We start from the raw sequence: 21,792 nt of genomic DNA on the forward strand, positions 1-21,792 counted from the left end.
ACCCCAATTAAGTCTGCTGCCTCTGGTTTTAAAGCTGTTGGTTTTTCTGCCATTTTTAGGCTAATAAGTTACCACACAACAAAGGGTGAAGGAGAAGACAGAGGATGAGAGCAGTCGAAGCCAGAAGACCACAGACTGCTGCCATTCTTATCTCAAACTGCAGCCATTTTCTAGAAATAGGCATTTCTTAATTTTCAGATGGTGGTTTTAGGCATTTTCCCCCTTTATACTTGCTTTTATCGTTGAATTTTATCCTTAGTTTTGTTTTACTACGGAAGAACCAACTTGATATTATTTAGGATATCTCAAGTGTTACTTTAGGGTCAACAAAATTGCCCTGATGAGTATAGTTAAAAATCTAAAAATTAACTGCTCTTACTTACTCTTCTGTGCTCTGGGGAATAAGTCGACTTACAAAATTATAAAGTCCATGTCTGGCAGGACTATCTAAAATTAAGTTCATTCTCAGCACCGCTTATTCGCATATTTATCACTCAGATCCATTCTCCGTTCTCCACCCCTCTTTGACCCATGGGAGGCTGACTTCCATGGACAGCATCATGATTTCCCTCTGACTTTGTTGGGTGTGACTAATGAGGAAAATGGGTAAGAGGTTGGAGGGCAGAGGAGAACAAAACTGGCATGTTTTCCCATAACTCCCTTCTTGCCTGGTCACAACTGGCAATGGCTGTGTTTTTTGTTTTGTTTTGTTTTTAACTGAAAGCCAAAGTTGTCATCAGGCAACCCTTTCTCACAGCTATTTATCTCACCAGGTTCCAGTGGCGGACATTCCTCTAATACCTTCAAGCCTAGGAGTTGTCATGGCTCCCTCTGTGGTTAACCTGGAAGGGCTTCACCATCCCTTGTTCTTCCCATTAGCCCAGGCTGCACCTCTGCAAACAGTCCCTTCTTTAAACTCATTCAACTAACACTTTTGACTGTTGCATCTGTTTCCAGCCAGGACCCCAACTGGTGCATCCCCTCTTGGTGTCCCTGCTCCCAGTCTATGTTTCTAGTCCCTAGGGACCTCCAACTAGAGCTTACTTTCTAGAAATATCCTAGTCCTAAATCTCTTCTTCTGATCAAAACTTAGTCTACCATATGTCTTATTTGATGGAAAATCCACTAGAACTAGTTCTCACTGGGAAGGCCATTCTGAGGATGCTGGTTGTGTTACCTGTCCTGAGACATCTGAATTTTAAGGGCTCATCCCTTTATAATCTCAGGCAAAACACTTCTAGAGACAGAAATCCATATATAGGCAGTAAAGTTGATAGTATCTGTGGTGTCCCTCAGGTAAGCCAGGCCCCGAATGTGGGAGAAGGTCAGAAGAGCCAGTTCCACAGGAAGAAAAGTAGCTTGATCCAGTGTTTTGTCATCAGAGTGGTAGTCCTGCAAAAGGCTTTGAAAAAAATAATAAAATAATAAAATAAGAGAAGGTTTCTCTTGTGAAATAATTTTTGGGAATACTGAATATATCTTCCTCTCGAAAAGAGAAATTGTATATTAGCTTACTAAAGCTACAAGAAGTTCTATGGTAAATAAACTGGATTTATTTTGAGCCAGTTGTGTTTCAAATAACAAAATTTTTCAGAATGCTTTGACTTTACCAATAACACTCTCTCTGGGACATTATGTAGAAATTAGGAGGCAAATTGTTTTCTCCTAGAAAATTTGACTACTTAAGCCTTTCACATGTAGGAAGGACTGTATCTACTATTAGCCATTACTCTCCCTTGTTTCTGAATTTTACCTACTCTTTTATTTTAGTATTTGATTGTCCAAGGATTCTGGTCCTATAAAGTTACAATAAGTATAATAAAAAGGGCTGAGAATCTTATGCCAAATCCATGCATTGTTCTATTACTTTTAACTTGTTTTTTCTTTTCTACATGAATAATTATGTCTTCTGGAGGAACTTATAGAGTAAACTTAATGGAAATATGAATCATCAATATAGTCTAATCAGATGTAACACAGTAATTACTTTTGAATAATTTCATATTTTAAAACCACATAATTGGAAGCACAGTGTCCCTCCCCTCCTGTCTTTCATAAAGTTGTTTGCATACCAGCTTCAGTCTTACTAAAGAATGATTTACCGGAATAAAGAAAAATCACACACAGAGAGAAGTTCTGTTTCTATAAAACAAAGGTACTCCAAAGATCCTTTAAAATAAGGAGGCATCTTGGGCCCCTGGGTGACTCAGTCAGTTAAGTGTCTGACTCTTGGTTCCGGCTCAGGTCATGATCTCAGGGTCATGAGATCAAGCCCCGCATCAGGCTCCACACTCAGTGTGGAGTCTGCTCCTCCCCCCACTCTCTCTCTCTCTGGAATAAATAAATACAATAAGGAGGCATCTTTTATTCCAACTATTTTATTTAGTGCATATTATTGGAAATAATTTAAACAATGGACAAATTTATAAAGTGTAAAGCCAAAGTTCCAGGTAGTCCCCTGTTAGTAACTAATGTTAAGGGTGTGAAACCCCTTGAACTTTAAAATACATATTCATATATATGTGTGTGTGTGTGTAGTATATATATTTGTGTGATATATACAGATATAAATAAATATACTATGGTGATAAGGATTAAAATAAAAATAATAGATGACCATCAAGTCTCAAAAAAGAGACTTGAAAATTGGGCTTCTTTCTATAAACTATGACCCATTTTTCTGAGTGTGGAAGCTCTGAATGTCAGCTGCCATTTTGATATATTTTTCATTTCTTTTGGCAACAAAACCGCAATTTTGATGGCCTTAAAGTTCTCATTTCTTTACAGGTGCCCATCAGAACCACATACCTTCCCCCAAAATTTCTTATATTTTTAACTGCCTCAAGCTTGTCAGGACAGATCTGCTTAGTCCAGCTATCTGCTAAACTTCATTTCGATAACTCAACTCATTAAAAAGTACTACAGAAGGCTCATGTTTATTTAGTATTTGAACATGACTCATGAAGCCATCATTCAAATCTCCGATTGCACTCACTAGTGTATTCCATAACAAACATAAATCCATAGGCTCTTTTAGATTCTGATAATGTCTCCATGTGCTCCACCTATATTTAATGAAAAGCTATCTTTTTTCTGCCCTGGCAAATTTCAAACATTTGTGGAGCTATCTAATACAAAGGTACAGACTTTCTGTGGGACCTTGGACAATCTTACTCTATCTTCTGATTTTATAAATCTACAGAATGGGGAACATTGTCATGCAGATCACTTTTAGAAAGTATTCTAATAATTAGAAACTGTGAAGTGGTTCAGATCTATCAGCCGCAGTTTTACCGCTTTAGAAATGCCAGTCAAGCATCGTGTTCATTAACTGGGTGAGGCCATTAAGTAATCACTCAGCATGTACCACAGCTTGCCTTACTGACCTGAAGGACTGGGATATACCCTTTCTCAGTCCCTTCCTGTCTCCTCTGTTCTTGCCTTCCCCAGATTTCTGCAGACTGTAGTACGTGTCACACAGACTTGGGCCAGGGAAGCCCTCGGGTAGCTTTGGGTGCTGGCCCAACTGGTTCATTTGGTTTGAGACTATGTCCCTGTTGGGCTGTTCTGAGACATACACCTCCGGGGATAAGCACAGGATTCCTGCCTTTTCACCTGAATTATTCTCACTAAAGCTGACCTTCTCCATAACCAAAGCCAACCACTGAACACCCTTGTTTCTGGATTTGTGTTCTATGGATCAACCAGGGTATCCCCGTTCCTTCTTTCCCCATCCTCTGCACTAGTCTTGCTTGAACAGGGGATGCCTGCACATAAATCTCCAGTCCTGAGACCACTTCTCTCTCCCATGTCCTCTGTAGGCCCCTGCTGATATAAACGGGTTTCTACTCTGCCCATGTTTCAAGGTCCCATGCTCCCGCTTAGGCAATCTATGTGGTTTCCTTTTGAGCCTGGGGCTTCTATTTTCCTTGCCAGGACCTCTTTTAGGTCCAAAGCTCAACCCCTCACAACTGTAACACAGCTGGGCCCTCTCCTCCTGAATAGATCTCCATTCCTGTGTCCTACCTAATTGTTGGATGGATCCTTCTAATTCTTTGTTGTTCTCTGGTCCCTACATGAACCTGAGACTTCTATTCCCTTGAGCTCTTGGTCTGTGGGCATCCAGGCCTGTTTCATCCAACCTGTTACCCTGCTAATGGATGGTGCTGAACAAAAAGTTCTCTGGCCAAATAGGTTTAGAAAAAACTCTGTTAAAGTGGCTATTCGGGTGTACTTTTTGTAGGACTTACCTAAGCTTTTAATATACTCATATGCATCCATGAAGGTGAAAATAATAGTTTTTCCAAGTATATCTGTTGAAGGAGCATTTATCCCCAAATTTTCCTTTAAGGCCTGGTGTTTTATGAAATGTATTTTGAAAATGCTTTTTTAGAGGATTAGGGAAGCCATGGTCTCTTTCCGTTTTACAGATTCTGATTCAATGATTCACAAGAAATATTTGGGAGGAAAGCGATTGAAGTGGAAAAATCTGTTACTGTTTAGTCAACTTCATTCAAAGAATAAAGAAGCACTGTATTTTGAGTACTAAGAAGTTGTTTTATATAACGGAGCAAGGAGAAAGCAGAAGATTAACATTCTTTTATTTATTCAATCATTGTGAGAATATTTATTGAGACCTACAGCGTGCCAGATATTATTGTAGATGCTGGGGTTTTCATGATGGATAAGATCAATACTCTCCCTGCCCCAAGAATCTTAGAGAAATCAGCAAGAGTAAGATATCCTGCTATCCATTTAATATTTTTATTCTGAGTCTGTGCATCAAAAGTCTCATCTTTAAGTTTTCCTTAGAGTTTAAATTCTTAAAGTTTATGTGCATCCTCTTTTGTAGTAAACTGGATTCAGGTTTGTCATTTTTTTATAACTAAAGAAAACTGGTAGAATCCATAATCAAATATCCACAGACACACAATATGCAGCAGATATATGTACACACAAACACATACAAACCGTACACACAGATACCGCCCAGATCATCTCTATCTGACTAATGCTAAAAATAAACTCTACCATTAACATATACATGAGTTTTTCAGAGCGTTATTGAGAACACATATATTTTAAAATAATCAGGGGGCACTTGTGAAAAAGGCAGATTCCTGGACTCTGCTCCAAATGTTCAGATTCAGTAAGACTCAGGAATATGCGTGTTAAACCAGTGCCACAGAACATACTTATGCACACTCACATTTAGGAGCCTCTGATTCCTGAGACAGTGGAGTGTGCATTGAGAGCTGGAGCTCATTGCCAAGTGGCCTTAGATTGGGCAGATGGACTCCTATTGGCTGGAGTGAGAGTGGCCGGGAAAGAAGGCAGGCACCCAATCTCCCAGTGGGACCAGGTAAAGAAGGCACCTGATAACATAGCAATGTTCAAAAAGCATCAGTCTCCTTTCCTTCATTGTGCCTCAAAGAAAACACAACCAACAGCTGAGCAGACCTGGGGGCTTCTCACTGTTTCCTCCCCAGTTTGATATATTTTAGTTTGTTTCCATGTGAACTCACTTTGTGAGGCGACCCCTGGATTCTCTCCAGAGGGGTGGGAGATCCCTCCCGGACTAATTCATACTTTGCTTTTGTTGTCATTTTTAACTTAGAATAAGGTATTGATAAAAATCCAAATACCAGAATACAGAGGCTTGTGGGATTTTTCTTCTCACATAATACAAAAATTTAAGAGCGTACTGGTTTCAGATCAAACCTCTAGAAGCCTCCATCACCACATTTCCTGTTTGTAACTGAACAAAGTACACACAAAAGATTTTAAGACACAGAAGAGAGAAAACTGAGGTACAGTTAAAGACACGTTTTCCTAGCACTCTGCTTCTAAAATACCAGAACAACTTAGAAAAAAAAGTTTGTGGGGGCATTTTTAATCCACACATTTGCCTCATGGCTACAGAAAGATTTCTCTGACAAGGGAAGCATGTCAGGTAAGTGGCATTTTAAATTCTTTTCTTCTATTCCTATGCCTAAAAATTCACTAAATAATTTCCACATCTCCAACCAAAAAAACACTTAAAATTTGGGAAATAAATTAGTTTACACATTATTTTTAAAATGTGAGATAACCTTTAGTATAATTTAGAACATACTTGGAAATATTTTAATGAATATAAGTTGATTATTTTCTCTTAAAAGAAAAAAAAGGGAAGTTTCATAAGATAAAGCTAGTTGTAGCCATTCATTGTTTGCTGATAATTATGCCATTTACAGTATCTGTTATTTTTAAAGAAACTTTTGTTGATCCTGCATATTCCTCTTTAGTCTAGTTATATAATTATAAAGCAGGTTAGCAGTAACCACATTCTAATTCCTTTGAGTTTAGGAAATGTATTATCTTGCCAGAAATTAATCCAATTGTCGATATCAGAGAGATGACATTCTGCAAAGGCCAGTGAAAATTTGATCTCCGTGGCATGAATCACAAGGCTTGAATCCCCATCAATTAGCCGAGTGTCTGTTCCACGTTGATGGTTCATACCTTTTTAATGTTTTATGTACTTTTTATGTCTTTAATAAACATCTTTTTGTCATAAAAGACACATGTTCTACAAAGTAGGAGGACTGAAATATATATAAAAAAGAAAAAAATTACATAGTTCCCATCATCTTAAAAAAAAAAACACAAGATATTGTGTTGTATTTCCTTTCTACTTCTATTTCAATGTATTCTACATGGTTTGTTTTTCATACCTGAAAAAATAATGAACATAAAATCATATATCCAGATTTTTTGCTAACATTAGAAAACAAGTATTTCCCTTTTTATGATAATTTCTGCCTAATCATTTTAGATGAATGTAGACAATGATATCCATTGGGTTAATTATAGTTTCCTTAGCTATTTCTTTATTGTTGGACATTTATGTTGTATCCAGTTATATTACATTTCAAATGACAGAAAGATGAACATCTCTATACTTTTCCTATATTAAGGGTTATTTTCTCAGGAAAAAATTCTAGAATTAGCATTACTGAGTAAGAGGTAATGAACACTGTAAGTCTCATTATTATCAAGTTGCTTTTCCAAGAGTGATGCCAATCCACTCTCGTCCTAGCGTGTTTCTCCTGAACAGGCCAGTATCACCTAAAAAAATCTTTACTAATAAAAGTACAATATGCTAACCCATTGTTGATAATGCATTACTTTGATTATAATGAAGCTGAACCTTTTTACATGTGTTTTTAAACTGTTTATCATCATACAGTTTGCCTGAATATATCTTTTGCTTAATTATTGCACTTATAATACTTTTAATATCAATTTGTATGAGCCATTGATAGGGTAAAGATATTATATATGATTTCTGTGAGTTTGCTTCCCAGTATTTTGTTTGCTGAATTTTAAAATCAATTGATTAGATTAATCACACAGGGAGCATAAGCCTGACATACGATTTGCACACCTATCTTTATTTTTTCCAGGTTCATAGATTAGCAAAGAACAAAAACAACTGTTCCAGTTTCGCTAGTGCCCTGCAAAAAATAGACAAGGCAGTATTATGAACAGTTGCCATGAGCTGATGGTGTTGGGGAATTCAGGAAGGGTGGGAAGGCCAAAGGCAGTGAATATGACATTCAACTATTTCCAGGATTCATTAATTCTAATTTTACGAGGGATATGATAAAATTTCTTCCATATCATTTTGTAGTTTAGATGTTCCCTTTAGAGGTAACACAGAAGTTCCTCCATTGACAGTTGAGACCTTCCACAATGTCACGGAAGAGATAAAAATATCAAGTATTTGCTGTTAAAGACTCATAGATCTTAAAAGGAGGGGAAAAAAACTTAATGTGAGAGAAGAGTCAGACAATAGTATTTTTTACATTTAGATAAAGTGAAGTTAAAAAGAAAATTAGTGTGAAAAAGTGAAATTATTCCTAGTTACGTAAAGGAACATAAGAAACCAAATCTCCTTGCGTTTCTCCTGCCTAAATGCCTTGCACTCACTGCTTCAATAAAGGGGCCAATATCCTAATTCCTACCATGTTTCTACATGCACATACAATCAATATTAGCAGAATGAACTGGTGAGAACAACTCCTGTGGGCTACCATTCATTCAGTTTACCGAGTGATCCACAACTTAGTTACACATTGCTGTTTTTCAAAAAACGGATTTTCATTGTCTTTACTCAGTTTTCTCTTCCCATGAGCCTCAATCGCCTTTCCGAGAACAATGAGTCTTTCCTTTAGAGATGAGGTAGGACTAATTTATGAATCATCTTTTAAACTTACGTGTTCTTTAAATTAAAGATGGGTCAAAGACAATGTGTTTCATCATTTAATTTAGGTAATGCGTGCAGTGATTTTAAGGAAAGTCAATCCGGGAAAGATTGTCAACATCATTATTGGTCACATTTCCAGGCATTTTGAATTTCATTTAATTCTCTCAGTATTACAGAACTAGAAAGAGGAGAGACAAAAATTAACAGGCCTTCTTAAAACAATAAAGAAACATAGTAGTTAAAATTTTGTTGGATGAAGATTTCCCACACACCCATGACATCTTCAGAGGATCTCGCCAAGGTGCTTCTCCAATGGAAAACAATAAGTACATATATAAAATGGAGTAGTAAATACAGATAAAGAAAGACTCATCAATGGCAGGGATTTGGGCAGCACTCCAATCCCAAAAGGATTTCTCAAATTGACCAATCCCAATTAAAGTTTAATTATAAAAGTGACAAGTAGTCCAGTACTGGGGGAATTATAAAATGCTGTCTTAAAATCTCCCCCCACCTCCCTCCACATGTATGTTCCCTTTAACAAATTCAGTTAAATGTTGGTTAAGAGCAACTATGATGTACTATGTCACACAGATGGGGATCTGAACTCCAGCTTTACAACTGACTTAGTGAGGTTCAGTGAGATGCAAAAAGACACACAACTAGGAAGTGCCTACACTCATCTTCCTCTGCACTTTGAAGCAGACATTCCAATGCCCCGTGTTGCTATTGTCCCTCTCCCCATCTCCGTCCTTCCCCAACATACACCATCCATTTCTCAAATAACCCTCTGTTCATAACAGACCCTTACTTAAGTTTGACAGATATCAAATTTTGCATTAAAATCAGTATCTTATTTACTCAAAAGCCTGGGAGTAGATTTGAGAATCCCTTCCAGTGCTTCTATCAATGACTCTAATGCCTTTTATTGATGGGCTGATGGGGATGGATAGTGGTGGGATGGGGGGCTGTGTGGATACTGACCACGCGCTACAAAGAGTCATCAAGAATATGCCTAGTTCCACACCAAACTGTCATCACAGTAAGAAAAACTCTTTTTATGCATGAGATCCATGGGGATTGTTATAGCAGAACTTTTTCTTTGAACTTTCTGGGGTGCCTAAAGTAGATATACATATTCATGGAATGCAACAAGGAGATGGTCACTGCCCCGACAGAATTTGCAAGCCAAGGAAGAGAAACCACCGTGAAAATCCATATCCTGTATACTATAAACTCATACAATTGTCTCAGTTACAGACTCCCTGAAGGAAACACAATTAAGGCATTATATGTATTGCTTTTCTATTGTTAGTTAAGTGAAGTCTTCTGTATGAATCAAACCTGCCAGCAGAAAAATGATACATTTGCTTAGCTGGGTTTCCCTCCAGAGCACATGCAAATATGAATTCCAAATACAGTGCCTGCCAAGTACTTTTGGCATTAAAGGAGTCAGAGGTCTCATAATTAAAGCTACCACAATTAGCCCCTGGCAGTAGAAAGCTAGATAGAAACTTAAATCATGGTTTTCCTAGCTGTCATTGCTTCGTTAATAACTTCTTGAGGCCTTTGGCTTTTTAACAGTGTGAAGAGCTAAATTCAAATTGTGTGGGAGTTCTTTTTAACTTGATAAAAGCTTTTTAAATGAAAGTAATTACAATTATGAAATAATGATACTAAAGATTGCATTTGTTGAGCAAGAGCTTTTGAGCACTTTGTGCATCTAATAGTATAAGAAGCATTATGTATGCTGAATAGATACCCACATGGGTCTGGAGATATTCATACTGCATATGGGAAATAACTGGGTGAAGAGAGGTGTGAAAGTATGTGTGTGTGCATGTGAACACTTACATAGATCTGTCATTCAAGTTGAAAATCTCGAACATTTAGCTACTCAATAGCTAAATGTGTACGTTTTTTGTTTTTCTCATCTGTGTAAGTTTTTTTGTTTTTCAAAATTGGGGCATTTATTGTTGGCGATCAAAAAATTATGAATGCTGGGGCGCCTGGGTGGCTCAGTCAGTGTAGCACGTGACTCTTGATCTCAGGGTCGTGACTTTGAGCCCCACGTTGGGTGTAGAGATTATTAAAAATAAAATCTTTAAAAAATTATGGAAGCTATCAAGAATGTCATGAAATACAAAGTTTCTAAAAGAAAATCTTCCTGTTTAAAACTCATATCACATTACACAAGGAAAAAATCTTAGAAAACAGAAGAAGGTTAGATAGGAGTTGGAGACTCTCGAAATCAGAGGAAACCAGAGACCATGCTAAACCAACCCCACACTTTAGAATTTGGCCTGTGTTTTCAAAGGCCTCCAGTTGATTATGTGAAACAAATTTATTGTTACAGTAAATGACAAAACCGAGTCCTAGAAGAATGTACAGTGTGGTCTAAGTTCTTGCCTTACTGTTGCTAACATATTTCATGAAAATTACTAGGACTTTCCTTAAGGCCTTTATGTAAAATGTAGGCTCATGACATTGATTTGGTTGTTTCTTTGTAGTTGAGAGCAAATTATCTTCTTGCCCCAATTAATGGACTGATACAACTTTTTCAGTGTTCCTTTTAATTAAAAAGGATAAAGGGAAACTTCTAATTGAAATATAATTTTGTGCAAATGATAGGATATTTTATAGCTAGAATCAGTGTAATTATAAAAATAAGATGAGGGGTTTTGCCTTGAAGTATGCCTTTTTATACAGTGCTCTATTTTATTTACCCAAACCACAACTATGTATTGAATATATACTAAATACTAGATGCTATGAGAACTGGGAAGGAAAAAAAAAACACTAAGTATGAAGTAAATCATTAGTTCTCTCTAGGATAAGTTCTAGAGATTTATTATTCTTTTTTATTTATTTATTTGCTTTCTTACCCTTCCCCCAGAAAGAGAGGTATTTGAAGTACATAGAAGCATATAGTCAGTATAAAGGATAGCCAAATAGATCAAGACAAAGGAAAATAAGGAGCAAGGGATATGATTAGGTCACAAAAATGAGTATTATATAATCCCAGAGATTTGCTTAAGGTAGATTTTGTATCAAATGATATATAAATGCAGACAGATGGCCTCATGAACCATAAGAGTGAAAATATGCCTGTTCTTGAGAAGATTCCCAGCTTCTTCTACCAGAGATGCCAAGTGATATATTAAACACTGTCTTCTAGTCCACAGACTCCTTTTAATTAATGAATTCAAATAGCAAGTTTCATCCATCTGGTTCTTTTAAAACAAGATAACATAGGTAGAAAGTGTACAAAATGGAAAACAAAAAGAGCGACAAAGTGTTTTAATTTTTATTTCCTGACTGTAACCTGAAGTTTAGTATTCTGTTGTCTTTTTAAGGCAGGTTGTCAGCTGAAATGGAAACAGCTTTGATATTCTCTTAAACAATTTTAGGAACATAACTGGGATATGTCTCAGAATAGAAAGCCATCAAAGCCCATTCTACATCCATTCAGAGGTAGATCCAGGGAGAACCTATAGCAGGGTGAAAATTTCCTTCCCAAATCAGTTTTGCATCCTTTCAGCATGTGCATGAGTGAATGATCAAGGTCCCAGGGTATATGTCATAGGATTTGATGCAATAATTCTAGACCTGACTATTACTTTTTTTTTCCAATGACAAATTTTCTAAAGTAAATGTTCTTTTTTCTTTTTCTTTTTCCAAGTTTTTATTTAAATTCCAGTTAGTTAACATATAGTGTAATGTTAGTTTCAGGAGTAGAATTTAGTGATTCCTCACTTACATGCAACACCCAGTGCTCAGCACAAGTGCCCTCCTTAATGCCCATCACCCATTTAGACCATCCCCTGCCCACCTCCCCGCCAGCAACCCTCAGTTTATTCTCTATAGCTTGACTCTCTCTTTAATCCCCCTATGTTCTTAAATTCCACATATGGGTGAAATCATATGGTATTTGTCTTTCTCTGACTGACTTAGTTCACTTAGCATAATACTCTCTAGCTCTAATGATGTCATTGCAAATGGCAAGATTTCATTATTTTTGATGGCTGAGAAATATTCCAATGTGTGTATGTGCGTGTGTATCACCTCTTTTTTATCCATTCATCAGTTGATGGACATTTGGGCTCTTTCCATAATTTGGCTATTGTTGATGATGCTGCTATAAACATTGGAGTACATATACCCTTCGAATTAGTACTTTTGTATCCTCTGGGTAAATACCTAGTAGTACAATTGCTGGATCATAGGGTAGCTCTATTTTTAACTTTTTGAGGAACCTCCATACTATTTTCCAGAGTGACTAAACCAATTTGCATTCCCACCAAGAGTGTACAATGGTTCCCTTTTTTCCACAGCCTTGCCAGCATCTCTTGTTTCCTGTGTTGTTCATTTTAGCTATTCTGACAGGTGTGAGGTGGTATCTCATTGTGGTTTTGATTTGTATTTTCTGATGATGAGTGATGTTGAAAATCTTTTCATGTGTCTGTTAGCCATCTGGATGTCTTCTTTGGAAAAATTAGATTCAACTACTTCTAATGTAAGATTACAAGTCACCCAATTTGGCCAAAGGTAAATCATTTATACATCTATCAAATGCTTCATTGAAAACAAAGCAACTTTCTGGCCAACTCTATAAAAAATTAGCTGTGATATGTGTTCTTAGGTAAGGTATACTATATTATACTATATTATGATATATATAATTACTAGGCTGAAAAAAATAATGGGGGATATTTGCCTAAAACAATAATTTGAATTTTAAGTAGTTACACTTTGTTCATTCTTTCTCTAACAATAACCACACAGAACAACTCATTCATAAGGCCACTCAATTTATGATAACCATATTATCAGCCTATAGGAAAACCCTTATTTTTCTCTTCTCATAGCAGGAGTGGGTGTATTTAATAAGTAAAAATAAAGAAATTGGTCTTTAAGGTAAAAGTTGAAGAGAGTGACAGCACATCCCACTTCATCCCTTTGAAAGTTATTGTGCATTCTGTGAGGAGATTATTTCTCCTCACCCTGACTCTTCTGTCATTAACATCCCAGTTTTACTCAGGCGTAGATTTCCTAGGGTTGCATCTGGCTCATACAGCTTACCTCAGCTAGTGGTATTTTCTAAATTCCTCTTCCCAGAGATTTCACTGACCCTAACCAAACTCCCCAAAGACTGATTTTTAAACAAGAAAATAAAATTTTATATTTATAGTGGTGGACACCCCATAAATTTAATCAGATGACTGGCTGTTAGTACCAACTTCCTTGTATCAAGTTTCCTGAGGAAAAAAATAAAATAATCTGTAGGTTGTTGGGTAAATATAGACTCAGGACAGAGAGAATTAGGAAGTTGTCAATGAGCACTTACACCAAGACTACAGTGGCCTAATGTGCTACTCTCCTTCTCACAAGGATCTCTTCCCTAGCTACTGGAAGGTAGGTCCTTTCTCAATAGTACTAGAGAAAATGTAATAGAATCTTCAACTTGTCTTTCCAAGATTGTGGGTGTGTTTAGACCTCGGACTTGATCAGAACTTTTCTGTTGGCCCTAGTCATTACATTACCCATCTTTACTCCACTTGTCTTCTATTTAGTCACTTGACACATATTTAGTGAAAACCTTCTTTGTGCTGAATAGGTTGCAGAAATAAAAATAGGAGTCTTACTAGTTGTAAGATGAGAATAATAATAATAATAATAATTTCCAGTTATATATTGAATAAGTCATGGGAATAAAAGGTACAGCATAGAAAATACAGTCAATTGTATTGTAATAGTGTATGGGGACAGAAGGTAGCTATACTTGTGGTGACCACAGCATAACATATAGAAATGTACATCTGAAACTAATGTAACATTGTGTGTCAACCATGGTCCAATAAAAATATTTTAAAAAGAATAATATTAGCTAATATTTATTGAGCATCTTATTAGTGAGGAACACTCTTCTATGAATCTCAATCCCCACAAAAATAGGTAAAATGAGGAAATTGAGGAATGAGGACCAAGATGAATAGGACCTTCTTTTTGTCCTTCGAGAAGTTCATAATCAAGTGGAGAGAGATGTTATGCATAAATGATTACCTCAACAAATATTACCTCAACATTTGTTGAAATGTAGAGAGATATAAAAGATATCACTTGGTGGGGGACAGGCAGCAAAGAGTGAATGCTTCAAAGAAAATGTAGTCTTGAAGGATGACTAGGAATTTGTCAAATGGCTAAGGGGGAAGGCATTTCAGGCAAAGGGGCAAATATACAGAGACATAAGGACACTAAATAGTAAGTATGGTGTCTATTGAGAATCTTAAGTGCTTCAGAATGATTGGAGCATGGTATATTATTGGGCAGGCATGGCAGATAAGTCCAAAAAGATAGGAAACCTAAACTAACATTTTGTGGAAATAGTTCACGGTAAGGAAAGAAAAGTGTGATGTTATCTATGCTTAAGGAAGAGATAGGAGCAAGCACCTTCCCCTGAAGGACCCATGTCACAGGCTCCAGAAAAAAGACAAAGGAACCACTTTTTCCAAAAACCACAAAGGAGGGGACTATATGAGACAGTGTGTGGAAAGATAGTAGCTACCGGGAATGGTGGTTGATGAACCGAAAGAGCCATAAACATAAAGTCAGGGCCAATTGAAATAATAGCAACAGAGGCCAGACCGACCTGAAAAGGGTCTGCTTAATATTGTTTTAAAACCTGAGCCATCGTTATATCAAAATCCTTTAAGATGTGTATATTCTTTGATCTAGCAAATCGAGAATTTTTACGTGAAAAAAAAATTAAGGTTGGATATATAGTTTTAGCTACAGATATTCATCACAACATTGCTTATATAACTAAAAATCACAAGCAACTTAAATGTCTAACAATAAGGGATTGCTTAAATTACGGAAAATTCGTTCAATGGAATATAGGGCAGCTAAAAGAAATGAAAGCATATTTTATTTACAGGAAAAGAAACACACTACAAATTATTGGAGCAAAAGTAGATAATAGTATAGTCAGTATAATTGAATCTTATGTCTTTGTCCATAACAATTTCTACACAGAGAAAAATAACTGGAAGTATATGAACCAAGGTGTTCACAGTGATTGTCTCTTGATCATAGGATTACGGTTGATTCTTAGCTTTCTGTTTTTGCTTGTCTGAGTTTGCTAATTGTTTTTAATATTGAACACGGATAATATATACAACAAGTCTGGCCTCTGTGTGGCAACTAAAGTTCATTTATTTGTCACCAAATACAGTGACTGTAGAGGCTGAGTGATTAGAGTCTACTTGACAGACTGAATATCCTGAATTGATAATTGTGATCTATCTCGATAGATAATATAATATGTGCCCTCAAATTGCCTTAAGATGTGGAAGAACCTAGAACTGCATCTAGACTGTGGCTCTGTAAGTGACAAATACAAGAAGAAGAAAAGAAGTCTTTAATAACAGAAGTCATTGATTTAACCATTAGCTTGATAATGGAAAGCATAAATTAATACCTTTGTATCATGATAGCAGAGAGGGAAACTGAGACCCATCTGGCAAGTGAAACCCTTAAAAATTCCCTTTGATTGAGCAATTGTATTCCCAGGAGCCTCTTTCTACAGATAAGTCCACATAGGCACAAAATGCCTGCCCAGTGAAGTTCATTGCATTACTGTTTGTAAGAGAAAACATTTTAAAAAATCAGAATGTCCATCTTAGAGAAATGGGTAGATGAATTATACCTATTTGCCACATATACACATTTACCACATACCCGTATACCACAATACTATGTAATTCTATGCACCACTAAAAATAACATAATAACATGGTAAAAATCCCCTAGACACACTGGTAAGTTTTTTTTAAAAAGGCTAATTAGTATAATATTAGTGACCCATTTATGCTTTAATAGAGAATCTTAAATGTTATTCTAGGATTTGCTAGGATTTGCTAGGATTTTTGATATTGCTAGGATTTTTAAAATGCATACTCAGCAGGCACTTCTGTTTTTTTTCATAAACAATAAAAATCAAAGAAACAATTCTAGGAATATAGGCAGTACCATGCAATACCTAGAATTTCTGGTATATTTTAAGTAGTTAATGATTACTATGTTGTAGGATTCTCATAAATATTTATGGGATTATGTTCATGATGAATAAATAAGGCCCTTCTAAACCTTAGTGTTTTTAACCAAATTAATTGGTAGGTCTATTGGGGAATTAAAGACTATTCAAGTCTTCTCAATTTTCTTATACTTTATGAAACATAAAAATTCCCTTAAAGATAATAAAACCACACATTTCACTATGATTATCAGTTAACTTTTCCCATTTATTAACTAATTCTTTAAAAATCTTTATAAATCATGTGCATTATGTCTGGCACTGCAGCGCAGAAGGCAGAAAAGGTCTTATTCTCTGTGGAGTTCATGGTAACATCTAAATAACATCTAAATAACGTGGTATGAAATTAAGGAGGAGGTAGCAGACATTAGTAGACAGATTTGTTGGTGTTTAAAGAGCCACAGACTAGTTCAAACAAAAGCAAAGTGTATATAAATAAGCAATATGTAATATATGTAGATGTACATCTATATCACAAATGCATATAGATTTTATATATTTAATTATCTATATGCCTATGTTCATTTGAAAATAAATGATGCCAGGAAAGGAAGGAAGGAAGGAAGGAAGGAAGGAAGGAAGGAAGGAAGGAAGGAAGGAAAGGAAAACAGACCTCCTCTAATACACAGGACCACTGAGGGCAATTCAACAACCACACTGTGATGTCAATAAGTCCTCAAAAACAAACAAACAAACAAACAGTGAACAATTCAAACATCAAATTCGAGATATAGAAAATAAGTAAAAGAGAGCAGCACAAAAGACATTTTGGGCTAAGGATTCTTTATTTGCTGGTTTAAAGACAGGATAGGGAAGTAAGACTAATTTCCCTCCTATTGAGAATTTGCCTGTTCTGTTTATTGTACCTAGCATCATGCTACTTAGATTTCTGTGAAAGGGCCGAGCCTGGTGTCTGATTCGGGGCAGTCATACGGGGAGCTGAGACCGGGAAGGAATATCAGCTCAGCTGCAGCTACTGTCACATGGCATTTCTGCTTGTCTATATTATAATATTAATATTATTATATTCTATACTATATTATATACATATTAATATATAATATAATATATAAGTATAATTTACATATGTTATATATAAATATAATTTATATATGTTATATATAAATATATATTATAATATGTAATGTTTATATAGTATATTTATGATATATGGTATAAACTATATGTATACATGTATGCATATCATATATGTATTATATATAAAATCAATATATTTATATATAAATATAAATATAATATATACAAATATAAATATAAATATATTGATTTTATATATAAATCATATATGTATATATATTTATATATAAATATATTGATTTTATATATGCATTATATATAAATATACATATAATACAATATATTTAAATACATAAAATCAGGGTAATTATCTTAGAAATCACTCATATACATGTAAAGATTGCCATAAATAATCAAGGGCAACTGATAGGCAGTATCCCACAAAACCCCCTATGGCTCAGGAATGAAAAAAAGAATCTCTTCACAAGGCTAAGAAAAGCATAATTGGCTCTCCAATATCCACTCATGGGTCTCTAAGCAGTATGAGAAAAATACCTTGTGGCCAGTCTTGGCAAAACGAGGTTATTATGATGCCAGAATTACTGTTTTATCACAACATAGAGTATCCTATACTACTGGGATTTATAGAAAGGGATAGGTGGTTTTCCATAAATGAAAGTATATATGACTATATCTGAAGATTAAAGAAAGGGGGAAAGTATGGCAAATTATCATTCTGTATAATTTGGATGTTCTTGACTTTGAACCAAAGTTTTTATGACAAAGTCACTAGTTGTCAAATTTTAGCAGCTAGACTAAAAATGTCTTTCATTTCATCAACACGGAGAACGTGGGAAAATTGCTTCCTTTTGTCCATGCTGAATACAGGCACTTATCAGCAATACCCATTTGAAATCTGTAAGGAGGCTTTGTCTGTCAATGGTAATTAATTTCTTGGCAGAGGATTTGTTTTTCATTATGAATAAATACTATGGTTTTAATTGTGGGAATACCCAATTCAAAACAAATTGGTAAGCAGCTATTATATTACAGGTATGTCTGTTGTTGTTTTTTTTCCAGGAAATTCTGAATGCCAGTTTTATGCCTGGATAATTGTAGCCTTTTTGGGGTTAGCTCTGGTTGTATCACTGATCTTCAATATTTCCCACTATATGGAAAAGCAGCGACAAGGTAAGACATTTTGAGAAATAGCCAGATAGTACCAGCTTGAATGGAGACAAGTCACTGGAAAACCTACAGAAGAAGACAGTTTTATGAAATGTCATGCAATAGGGTATTCTTATCTGTAGGAAACCTGTTTGATATTTTTTTTCCACCCTCAGGTTTCTCTTAATTTAAAAATGCAATCATACTAGAATATAAACAGACTCCCAATCTTGGCTTTATCTCTGCCTTAGGATATAGAGTAGGAAGGAATTGTCTTGGTAGAATGTAGTTTTCCTCCTCCAACTCAACAGCTCATGATATTGTAGCCTATTCTGCAGCAGCCATAAAGGTTCTCACTGATACCCGATGGGAAGAGTGGAGACCTAACTCCTCAAGCTTCCACTTGAGCTTACTCAAATCCCTCAGCATCAGTCAGCCTCTAAAGTACAGTTAGCGGGATTGGATCAGAAGAGAAATGGAAAAGCAACAGGCTGACCCACAGGCTTATTATCTAACACTCCTGGGGTTAGCTTTTCCTTTCAACAAGCCAGTCAGCAGTTTTAACCATGTGGCTTTCACCCTCATGGACATGATTGAAATAGTGCAATGCCCGGCAATTGGCACAATCTTTGCACACTACTGGCATTCAACACAAGTGTGTTGGGTGGATGGATGGATGGATGGATGGATATGAAAGTCCAGCTATCTCTGGGAGTAGGACATTTCAGTGGTAATAATGAATAGAAGAGAAAATGTCAATGCATTTTAACAGATGAAAAGAAATAAAACAAAGTTAATAAAATTGCATTAGACACATGACCAAGAAAAACTGCATGAAGCTAATTTAGAACAATTGTCAGATTCTGGGGAGAGTCCTTAATCCTCTTAGGACAACACAAATATAAAATATGAAGATGGTGTTACTGTCACGCCTCTCACAAAAGATGAGAGGCACTAGAAAGGGAAGTGGCATAGTTGAGGTTGCACGTCTACTCAATAGCAAAGTAAAGGACAAGGGCCCCATCTAATTCTCCGTCCAAAATGGTTTCCACTAGCACATGTTGCTTTTACATTGTTGACCAAATGTCCTTGGCCAGAAACCCAACATTCTCTTAGGATTTCTATTATATCATTTCTAAGCCTGAAATGCCAGGCAGACAATGCTTTTCCATTAGCAATGATTTCAGTAATTCTTTTTTATTTTTTTAATTTTTTAATTTTTATTTTTTTTATTATGTTATGTTAATCACCATACATTATCAGTAATTCTTTTTTAAATCAAATGTTTTTTGAAACAAATTTCATAAGTCAGATGCATGAATGACCCATCATCTAACATCTTTGAAAAAGGCTTCCGTCACAGAAAAAAATGAACGAAGAGTAGCACTTTTCTTTATATAATAGCTTAAAATGACTATATTTTAATTTTTCCATTAAGATATTTTATGAATGCAGATAATATTGTCACGTGTATTAGAAAAAGATGAATTGAGAGGCACCTGGGTCTGCATTCGGCTCAGATCATGATCCCAGGGTCCTGGGATCGAGTTCCGCATCCAGCTCCCTGCTCAGTGGGGAGTCTGCTTCACCCTCAGCCCCTCCCTCCTGCTTGTGCTCCCTCTCTCTCTCTCTCTCAAATAAATAAATAAAATCTTTAAAAAAAGAAAAAAGAAAAAGGTGAATTGAGGGCTATAAAGTTGAAATAATTTAAGATGGAAGCCAGGACCAGATGTGAACCAGTACTTCTCTCTCTATTGATTCCAGTGGCAGTTCTCTGGGGATCTGTGTGAGGCCAGGGAACAAGTAGCCTTTTCAGTTCTCATTTTTGGTAGTTTGTACATTGGAATTTATTTATCCGTAGTCATATCATTTGCCACCATATGAACTCCTTTTGGAAGTTGTTTTCTTATAATGGTTAGTTGACCACTACTAAAATATAGTAGACTAACTTTTTAAGCAAGAAAGAAAGGAAGAAAGGAAGGAGGAAGGGAGGAAGGGAAAGAGAAAAGATTTTTCTTTAAAAAAAAAAACAAAACCAACAGATTTTTTTTTCATTTCAATTGTACAAACCCTCAGGCATGCCTCAGGCATGCCACAAATTACTTTGTCTAAAAGCAGTATGGTGGGAAATAACATTTTTAAAAAAAAAACAGGAAAGAGTAAATTACATTCATTGTTGTATTTTTAAAAATCAATTTCAGTTCTCTCAATTTGTTTTTAACATCATGGCTTTTGAAGTCAACCTGTCATGAATTAGAACGCTGCTTTTAATATTTACCTGGGAGATCTCTTGTACAAGAAACATAACTTCTCATAGTTTCAGTTTCCCTGTCTACAAAATGTGGAAAAGATCATCCAGACCAAGGGTTCTTGTGTGAATTCTATGGATCCCTCAGCACAGTGCTGGGGACTGAGGAGGTCAGTCTTGCACAGGGCACAGCCCACATTACTGCTCTCCGTGGCCCTGGTGCTTCCTTCTCTCCTTCCACAAGTATTAGTGAAGGGCTTGCTATGACTACATCTTATTCCATTTAATTTTAGTGTCAGGTATTTCAGGGAGTTCCTCTGGCTCCTCACCGCTCCCACCATCTCCATATTCTCTAGGTCCTCTCCAGCTCCCGTGTCACTTCCTGCCCCATCTCGATATCATTTAACATGTCTATGCAATAACCTGAGCTTTAGCAGTAACTGCTGTGTCCATTTAAGTCATATACAGGTGCATTTTAGAGAGTTTTCTGTAGGCTTTTCATAGGATCGGTTCTAACCATTAGGCACTGCAAACTATTTTATTTGAGCAATAACATGCCCTCCTTACGTGGAGCACACAACCTGGGTCTTGCATTTTATTAGCGTGCAAACCTCAGATTAGCCTTGTAGCAGTGCTCATTGATGCCAAAATGCCCTTCGTTCTCATCCCATCTCCCTATTTTCTCTCTGCAACCCTCTCCCAACCGCCCCAGCTTCTCCCGACATCTTTCCCCAAGCATCCGTAGTAACTGCCACCCTTGCTAGTCCACATGACCAAATACAGCACTGTCCGTCTTTCTCACGCACAGACTACAGGTGGCTCTGGGATTAGCTCTGCAAGCTGACTTCTTTCCAGTCCTGCTAAAGGCTCCTCCCGGCTTCATTTCTCCTAGACAGACAAACCAGAGGAGATTCAATTATATTAGCCAGCTTTTCTGCCACTTGGTCTGCGAACACAATGCTCCCATATCTGGCCTCAAGGAACTTTTTATTT

At 36.2% G+C, this 21,792-nt stretch overlaps 1 protein-coding gene across 1 annotated transcript in view; it reads left to right on the forward strand.

Annotated features, from left to right (window-relative positions):
- Window positions 1-5,756: 5,756 nt before the first annotated feature.
- LOC116633796 (T-cell receptor-associated transmembrane adapter 1) overlaps window positions 5,757-21,792 on the forward strand; it is a 32,114-nt gene continuing 16,078 nt past the window's right edge. Inside the window, exons 1-2 of the mRNA XM_032406498.1 lie at window positions 5,757-5,953; window positions 18,465-18,575. Of these exons, the coding sequence (XP_032262389.1) occupies window positions 5,947-5,953; window positions 18,465-18,575 (118 nt within the window). The 5' untranslated portion in view covers window positions 5,757-5,946. The remainder of the gene's footprint in view (window positions 5,954-18,464; window positions 18,576-21,792) is intronic.

This window comes from Phoca vitulina, unplaced genomic scaffold (genome assembly GCF_004348235.1).
Source record: "Phoca vitulina isolate PV1807 unplaced genomic scaffold, GSC_HSeal_1.0 scaffold8, whole genome shotgun sequence".
NCBI lineage: Eukaryota > Metazoa > Chordata > Mammalia > Carnivora > Phocidae > Phoca > Phoca vitulina.